Below are 9,372 nucleotides of genomic sequence, written 5' to 3'. Positions count from 1 at the left end.
CACACAAAAGAATGTATTTTTTGCCCTATTTATTCAAAAAGGCCACAAACTCTTTATTAAACAGCTTTGATTGAAACTCACATGCTAGAATCTACTTTTGAACAGTCAAAGTTACTCAATTTGTGTTTAAAATGCTGCATTTATATTAGATACTTAAAGCGATTCCCACCACAAGCACACAGATTACCTGATACCCGTATTTCTGCCCGCAGAAGGCAGGCCCAGGGCAGGAGGGCTGTGAAGCAGGCAGAGCTGGTTCCTGTGGGTGCCAGCCAGCCTGGGGAGGCACGAGGAGCACCTGGTGGCACTCCAGCAGCAGCAAGGAGCAGCAGGTGGGTACAAAGGGCAGACGAGCAGCACAACTGCTGGGCTCAGAGCTGCTCCGTCTGTGTGGCTGTGCAGACCCTGGCTCACAGTGCTCCCAGATCTCTTACGTGGTCACTGTGTTGGGTTGCTGCTTATGCACTTTGAAGAAAATAAGTCTGTTTGCTTCCCCATGGAACAACTCCAAAACAGAACTCACCCTGTAATTTCACTCCCACGACTGCTTTTCAGGTTTAGCTAAAGGTAGCATCTTTCAGTGCTTTCCTGTTTTCAGGGTATTACAACCTGGGTTTGCTTCTTTCTTAATATCTCACAATATTCTGATAGTTGCTTCTTTCTAGGAACAAGTGTTAAATTAACATGAGGTCATACTGAGGATTGGTTCCAAAGACCATTATGGTCATGAGAATCTTCCAGCCTTTGGCTGAAGGATTTTGTTTCTTGATGGAGCAGTGAGATGTTACGCAGACTTCTGCGCTTCTGAGCTGTGATTATTTAAGAGCAGATAGATTTAAAAATAAACACCACTCATTTCACAGACCAGATGCATGTCTTTCTTCAGAGCCTCACTGATATTGACTAAAAATGCTAACGGGAGGAACCACTGCCAAAACCTACCATCAAACAATAAAAATGCCACAACATTCAGAACTGTTTCCATCAGTGATTCTTCTGAGCACTTTCCCAGTCTTGAGTGCTGAACACAGAGACTTACAAGGCTGCTGAGTGCTGTTTGTAGTTTTTGATTTATTGTAGAAAAGTTATTGTAATGCAGTTCATTTTTGTACATCTAAATCCCATAAAACAAATCCATAGAAATGAGGATACTAACAGCATGCAGTCTGCATTTTCTTTTTTAAATGATTCTGATCACAAAAATAACAACACTTTCTTTTTTTCTTTGAAAGCCACTAAAAGCAGAGGGAGAGCAAAGCATGCAACACTGTACACATTTGCATAGTATATTTTACCTAGCATGCCTTGTAGAATGCTACACATACAGTATCTAGAAGTAAAAACCGAAAGGGGCAAATCAGCAGAACAGAAAACATGAATTTGTGGCTCTCATTTTTGAGTAAAGGCAGCCATGTCTTTACCAAAGTGCCCCCAAACTGGCTCCTGGTGGGGCTGGGCACTGCCAAGCTGGCACTGGGAACTAGTTAGGGTGAGGAACAGATCTTCTGGGGAACTGAGAAGCCCAAGGTCCGTGGTTTGCAGTTTGAGCAGTATTCACCTTTCCGTTACCCCTCTGCTTCTCACACGTACATAAAACTGCACTTTGCCTGATCTTCCTGTGCTGTTCTTGTGCAATTTCACTTTGTGTGCACGAGAGGAGGACCGGGCTGTTCAAATGGCAGCCCAACCTGGGCCTGAACAGTTGCTGTCCTTTCAGTTCTGAACGCACAGCACTATCAGTGTAAGGCTGACCCTCCTGAATCAGCTCAGGTGCAATGTTCTCTCCCCCAAACCCTCACCTGGCACACGACAGCATGCAGCACTACGGCCCCAAGAGCTCACAGGGAATTTCATTCCAGACCTTGGGCTGCTCGGACAGGAGTGCTATATTCATCAGTCAGATGCCAAAATCTATACACTGAATTGGAAGTTTGCTTCTGTTTATGGAACTTCAGTTCTGAGGAGGAAATCAGCAGAAATGAATACAAGATTTTGTAATTTTAAAAGGTTCTTTCTTCATTAGTTAATATGAAGTCATTGAAAAATCAAGTCATATGCAAAATGCAAGGCCTTAGAAATAAAATGCTTAAGTATCAGGCAACAAGTTAAACGGATTGAAAATGCAATAAATACATTAATGCTGGATCAAAATACCTATTTTTTTTTTTCAAAAACACAATGCCAAATGCAATAGTGGAATTACTGTAAATTTGTGCTATTACAAATGTGCTTCTTTTCCCTTGCTCCGTTTTTACATGATTGGCAAAACACACGATTCTGTATTGTACAATATTACTTCCTCACTATATTGATTTTCTACTGCTTATACAGAGTGGAAGCAAAAAAAAGGGGGCTCTGGCATTCAGTTGATTTTACTTTGTATTTCAGGAACCATTTGTAAGGTGTGTGATAAGTGGTACATGACAGTTATGGCTAGACCCTGCAAGCACTGACTCTCAGACAAGGCAGCAATACCCACTGTGCCCAGCAGCAGGTGTTTGTAGGGCCCAGGCCACACAGTAACTCACTGCCAAGAAACCTGGGGGTCGAATGCAAGCCAGAAGCATCACTGAGACCAAGGCTGTGCTGCTTCTAGCTTCACCGTTCTCAAAGGAATTAGCTATGAATCATGAAATGAGTGACACACTCATTACTGTCTCCAATAATTCCCACCTCCTCCCAGACCTCTGCGTGGATCCACTTGGAATGTCTCTCTGGACTTTTTATATGGATTGTGCATCAGGAAAAACATCTCTGTCTCCAGCTTAACAAAGGTTTTGATACACAGCAGAATCTTCAGCTCTTTTTTAAGCAAGTACTTGACAGCATTATTAAAATATCCCTGTACTTTTAAAGACATGCGTACCTTTATTTTCCTATGTAAAATAAACTGGATTTGAATAGCAACCCAACAATCACCATTCAGATGACTGCTGGTGAAGGAAAGTACTTTCGGCTTCATTTTTTCCCCCAAAGTTAAAGCTGGCTGCACTACATTGCCTTACAGTTCCTTACCCTTTGGAGAAGTCAGGTTTGAAGGAATGAGAGGCAACTGCAGCAAAAGATTCACCTCGTGAATCTAAACTGACATTAAAACATTCATCCAGGAAGAAAACTAACTCAAATGTGGTGTTACAAAGCCAACTGGGGAATGTAACTCAATTTTATAGGAATGACTTTCAGGAGTGAATACAGATCTGTATTACTGATATTCTACCCAACGTGCATCTGATTTTCTTCTTCTTCACAGTGTTTACTTTTGCTTTAAAAAAATGAAGACCATGGAGTCAAGGCCAGGCTTCACAAGTACTCAACTTGGACAACAAAATCTATCAGAGTGACGTTTAAGATATTCTCAAAGCCAAACTACCAACAAAAGCCCTCATTTACTTAAATTAGCAATACTATTTTGAGAACGTTAGGGCCAGTGAAGTGATTTGGAGAGGTTTCAGAGGACTCCATAGTACTGAGACCAAATGGGATTCAGAAGACCTGCGGTCAGACTGAACTGTAAGCTGATGGCCTGTGCACATCTCAATCAACTGTCGCTGCCTCCTTACTCCTACAGCCACCACTCCCTGCTTGCAATTTTCATTCTCACAAGTTATGTGTAAACGTTCTTTTACAAGGGGTGCAAAAGGTTACCACCCCAGTCATCAAGTTGAGAAAAAGCTTGCAAACCTAGAGAAAAACCAGTGGCACTGCCTCTCCTTGCAGAAAGCCAGCACCACCACTCTGCGTACGGCCACCAGCAACCGCCTGCTGGAGCTCAGAGCATCTCCCAGCCCACCATACCCAGTGCACCTGTGTCCAGCACAGCAAGCCAGAAACATCAGATCTAAGCCAGGGCGTGCTCCAGGATCTGCTCTGCTCATCATGAACACAGCCTGGGGCTAAGAGGATTTCTCGAGGTACAATCTAGGTGTAGGGCCACGCTGCACTAGTAGTTCTCAAGCAGAGGAACTGATTTTTACCAGGTCGAATGTTTAGAAAGCAACCATAGAACCTGGCCCGCTGTTTATAAAACTGTAATTTTATACAGAATAGCTTCCATGGTGTTCCTTTGAACAGCAATTTCATAATTTACTCACTGCAGAAATACAGCCAGTTGTGAGTTGCACACCCCATGGGATAAATGTTCGTCTACGTGGCCACTAAATGAACCCGTGCATCTGCTAAATGCAACCTGCCAAAAAGGAAATATTTGAAATTAGGAATTTAACAATGAATTGTCTTTAAAGTGCCTTCAAGAGTTTGAAAATGTTTTAATTCATCCAAAACATACGAATGCACCACCTTATATTGTCTTTAGATGTGAAGACTGTCGTATCGCTTTCATTGGCTGAGCTATTGTTAGCCCAAGTCTCCTAATGAAAAAAACATCAGGTAACAAAAAAGCCAGCTAACATTCTCTGTGTAAGCTAGAGCTTAGGAACAGAACCCCAACCTTTGCTTAATAATATTTTAATAATAAGAAGAAATGGTACGAGGACTGGAAAATTACTCGTACTCACTGAGGAATACAGAACTTCACAGCTGTATATAGCAGCATTGCATAATAAATCACAATGCAGCTGCCTAGCACTGCTGCACTTCTAATACAAACACTATGAGTTAACACGTCCTGATCAACACTGCAGCTTTTACTGGTTATCGTGTTTCCTAAAAATAATTTACTGTGTAAAATGAAAGAGTTCCAGTAGCTTGTATCTAGAATAAATTAACCACCTATTAGCATGTCCAGTATATTTGTGCTTAAAGATATACCTGTCCTCAAAGAAGAAAAGAAAAAACACCAAGCAATGAGATCTGCTGGACCTTTTGTAACTGATTTCTTATATTTAAAATGCAGTGGGCAATGGGAGCGAAGAGGGTAAATTAATTACATACAACGGTAACCTTAAACCCATCTAATGAAGGATCTCCATGGGTTCTTCCAAGACAATACATAACATCCCTCGCAAGCTTGTTTCTATTAGAACAAAGTTGTTTTGGCACTTCAGATGCTGCAGGTGATGGAATTTATGCCTATGTGTTGTGTCGATCTTTCCCTTTACTAGCATGACATGGAAGACTTAAAAACAAGGCTCCAAAAGGCTCTAGAAATAAATGCCATTTTTGCCTAGGAAATGATGAAGCAGTAACCTTGTTTACTAGAAAATATATGCAGGTGCTTCACAGCTACCTGCCATTAAAATGCAAATATCTTCAAGCAGTTAAATGATCGGATCCCTAATGCTACTACAGAATAAAGATAAACAGCTGTCTAATCTAGCTTTATACATCTCAGTGCATCCTTTGCAATTAATACTTTAATGCACACAAACAAGAAACTTATTAAAGCTTATAGAAAATATGTTTTGCCTAATGCCTTCTTTCTCATGCAGGTATGTGTGCTGTACATGTAACAAAGATTTGTAAAAATTACTGGAGAATGCTCCACTGTGCTATAGCAGAAAATATTAGAGAAGGCAGCTGTAGCTACCACTCCCAGACCACATCTTGCTGTGCTTTCTCAGCCTAAATGCACTTTTGGAATCTGTGAGCATTCAGCTGAAGAAAATCCAACAGGATCAGGTCTGTCATACCCATTCTTAACACTTGTTTCTCTAATGGATGCAGGTATTTAATAGTTTTTTTTCTTGGCAATGGCCCACTTGAATCATCCAGTAATGTTTAAGGTTTGCCTCTGAGGCAGTAGAACTGTTTAACAAATCAGTCATGCATCCATGATCTTCTAATGCTGCTAGAGATGTACGTCATTTTTGGCTGTACCAGACAGGAGATGAATTACTTTTCTTGTTTTTAACATCAAGAAGATAACCAGGCTCAGTGGTGGTGGAAAATATCCGTGATCTTTGTTAACTGGTCCAGAAAGTGGAAGAAACCATAATAATTAGGATTTCCCCCCTGAAATTCGTGCTAGGTGCTCTTAAAGCCCACCCTGGGGAAGATACTCAGATACAGAAGTCAATGACCCTCAGCTTTGAAAAAACTTTTGACATGAACCTGCATACAGAAACGCACGTTCAGCACAGTTCTGTCAATTTAAGAAAACAAGCAGTGTGGAACTTCGGGAGTCTCTGCTTACAGACCTTGCTGTGTTGTACAAAACTGCCAGTTCTGCTCACTGTTTCAATCGTATTGGATCTAAGGCTTCACTGATGATGTAAGACGTGAGGTCTACTCACAGACACTGACCTATTTAAAAAAAACCTGAAGACTCAATAGGTGAAATAAGTGATCAACAGGAAATAAGGCAGCGATATCTCCAAGGATTTATCGCAGTTCTTTGAATTTAAAATGTCAGCTCTACACGTGAGCGATTATTTTCTGGTTCTCCATTTTTATTGCATGCTAATTCTGATGAGCGTATTATTCCCACTTTTATCATTTAGGGACCCTTAACCTCCCCCCTTTCCTCAGATTTCACTACTGGGATTGAACTGATGTTCTTCTGGAGAGTTCTTGTGCGACGCTGGAATTTTCAGACATTCAGAGACAGATTTTGAAGGTTGCAACACACAGCTACTCAGATGGACTGGAGTGGAGGTACTCTACACACTGGGTTGCAAAAGTAGCATTTTCCATTTAAAAAGGCAGGATACTCAAAATGGGAGAAAAAATACTATGTGTCTCGGTACCAGTTTTGGTACTCCTCCTTCCTCCTCCTCCATTTGCCCCATCCCTGCAGGCATTCAAGGCCAGGCTGGATGTGGCTCTGGGCAGCCTGGGCTGCTGGTTGGCGACCTGCACGCAGCAGGGGGTTGGAACTGGATCAGCACTGTGGGCCTTTGCAACCCAGGCCATTCTATGGTTCTGTGATTCTATGATTTTGGGACTACTAGCTGTATTCAGGTAAACAAGAGAGAGAGGGAAAAAAAAAGACTATTCTCAACCTCTGACCACACAAACTGTCCTAAAGTTTGTTCATTTTCCTGTTCCTGTTTCCCCTTGTCGTGTCATAGCTCATCACTGCTGACCCCAACACAAAAGTCAGTACTGGCTAAACTAAAGAAATCATTTTGCTGCAACACTTATGCCAGCTCTAAAAATAATTTCAAACTGGAAAGTATTTTGTAACTGCTGCAATAATTTGTGATTTTGGCACTCTCAACAGTTTACATTTGGTTTGTCTGAAAAAGCCATTCTGGAAGGAAGTATTTAGGATAAAATGCTTTTATTCTAACTGTAAATGTAAACTGAGCTTCCGGCAAACAAATACTGTAGCTGACTTTCCGGCTTCTACTGGTTTCTAATTTTCAGATTCTTCATTTTTATCTTTTTCACTTGATTGCAACATGCTCAGGTTGACTTTCCAGTCAATTCACCCAAATTCCAACAGGAATTGGTTTATAAATTGGTTCCAACTGGAACTGGTCATTTGGAATTTCCAGCACAGGAAATTACTTTATAAGTGCCTCGATAATAACCCTAAGTTACAAACTGATGTGCCTAATATCTAACGATGAGAAAAGGTATGGCTATCAATGTAAATGCTGTACTAAAAAAACAACAACAACAACAAAATGCAATCTATATGACAGGGCATAAACGTAAGGGCATGATAACTCTTTTGTCCCCTACTGAACATCAAATGACAGCAGAGTGTAACCTCAGTATAACCGCATTACATCTGCCAAATCAAGGTGAATTGCTTTTCCTAGCTACGTTATGGCAAGTTATCAACTGATGAATACTATTTTTCCCCAGGTTCTTGAACTCAAAGCCTGTGTCGTGAATCATGGCTATATCCTCCAGGGGATCCTCGGTTCCTATGGGGTTTGTAAGTGTCCTGGTATGAGTCAGAGTACTCTTCTTCCACTAGAGGGTAGTGATCTCGGCTGTGTTGGGAACTGGAAGACAAGCGGTTCCTGCTCTTCCGAGCCCTTTCGTTGTGATAATTTTCATCTGAGGTCATGAGACTTCGTCGCTCAATTGGAGAGTTCTCTGCTGAATGGCTGCTGTGCCTCACACGCTGGCTCTACGAGTATCAAAGAATCCAAGCGTTAGCACAAATAAAGAGAATTGGGTACTTTTAAGCTAGTTTTGAAACTTTATAGAGGTCTTTCAACATCCATCCACTTTTGTGAAATTCGTTTTATATTAAAACCTGTATGCTTACAGGAGTGGGTTACAAGAATAGTTTGGTTCCTAGAGCTGCAAGCAGACCAAACATGGTATTACAACGTGTCTCTTACGGCATTCACCACCTTAAACACTACAGGTCGCTTAGCATGAAAAGTGAGCTGATGTATTCAGCATTTATCACCTTTCTCTGATCATGAACATAGTCTCATTCATGCCTCTATTCTGCTTAGAAACAGTTTGCCACAGGTTTAGGGATCTTCAGAAAACAGCTGAAGGTGGTTTTTTCCCCTCTTGTTTTTAAAGGTTCGGCTCCCTGAGCTCTCTGTAAAAAACTTCACATGACCCAACAAGTGACAGCAGCTAACTGGGCAGCAAAGCGATAGTTAAAACGTTAACAAATTCTTCCAGCTAAAATGCAGTATTTTAAGTAAGATAATGAGCTTCTTCTATCCTCACATTCCCAAAATGACGTATTACGTTTATGACATAAAAAAAAATTGGTTCATGTATTTTGCCAATGAAGTAGCACACTGAAGGGGTCTATGCAGACAACAACCCGGTTTACTGCCATCACATTAAGCCTCTCACCCGTACAGCTCAGAACAAACGTGGCCTGTGCTTCCCTTTCCTGAGATAACAGTCCCTGCTCTGATCCTGGCAGTGCCAGCAGAACGCTGCTGTGACGGCTGCAGCCCTGTGGCCTCAGGTTCACAGGCACACACAGCACTCCCTGCTCCTCTCCCTTCTGAAATTTCGGGCAAGGCTCTCCATGCTCTAAAACCTTCCTCCCATCGCTACATCTTCTCTGTGGCAACTGTTAAACTGCATAATTTATAACATAAGGCTTGTCTGCGTGGGGAAGTAAATAACCCTGCAGACAGGTGTACATTACAGCACAGCAGATAGGATGTCTCGTCTCCCAGTGTGGATCGATGCTACCAAGGTTATGCACTGAGAAACTCCACATAGTGAGCTGACACAGAAAAGCTGCTGATCTACAAATTTGTGCTTAATTACAGGGCAGCAACTCTACAATGCCTTGCCCAAGTTTTCCTTGCAGCATCATGTCTTAGCAGTGTCTGTATGTCAAAGTCCATGTATTTTCTTCACTAGAGAGCTGCAAATTTAACTTCCTATGCTCATGTTCTCCTTCTTCACTGCAGTAATTTCTTCTCTGGATGCAAATTGTTATTTTCTTAAAATCTTTCAGTCTTTATTGTGATTGCATAGTAATTCTGATCCCACTGTTTCCCTCCTGAGATGCATAACCATGGCATAAAC

General features: G+C 41.6%; 1 protein-coding gene across 6 annotated transcripts in view; it reads right to left on the bottom strand.

Moving 5' to 3' along the window:
* Positions 1–1,051: 1,051 nt before the first annotated feature.
* The window catches only part of CACNB4 (calcium voltage-gated channel auxiliary subunit beta 4), a 77,172-nt gene continuing 68,851 nt past the window's right edge, over positions 1,052–9,372 (bottom strand). For 3 of the 6 annotated variants that reach the window (XM_048953359.1, XM_048953360.1, XM_048953364.1), the window contains one exon: positions 1,052–7,984. In XM_048953359.1, the coding sequence (XP_048809316.1) occupies positions 7,724–7,984 (261 nt within the window). In that variant the 3' untranslated portion in view covers positions 1,052–7,723. The remainder of the gene's footprint in view (positions 7,985–9,372) is intronic. The other 3 variants (XM_048953362.1, XR_007378619.1, XR_007378620.1) reach the window with 3 other exon arrangements.

The sequence above is a fragment of the Lagopus muta genome, chromosome 8 (assembly GCF_023343835.1).
Source record: "Lagopus muta isolate bLagMut1 chromosome 8, bLagMut1 primary, whole genome shotgun sequence".
NCBI classification, from domain to species: domain Eukaryota; kingdom Metazoa; phylum Chordata; class Aves; order Galliformes; family Phasianidae; genus Lagopus; species Lagopus muta.
Note: the sequence above shows the minus strand (reverse complement) of the source record. Positions and strands in the feature narration are given on the sequence as shown.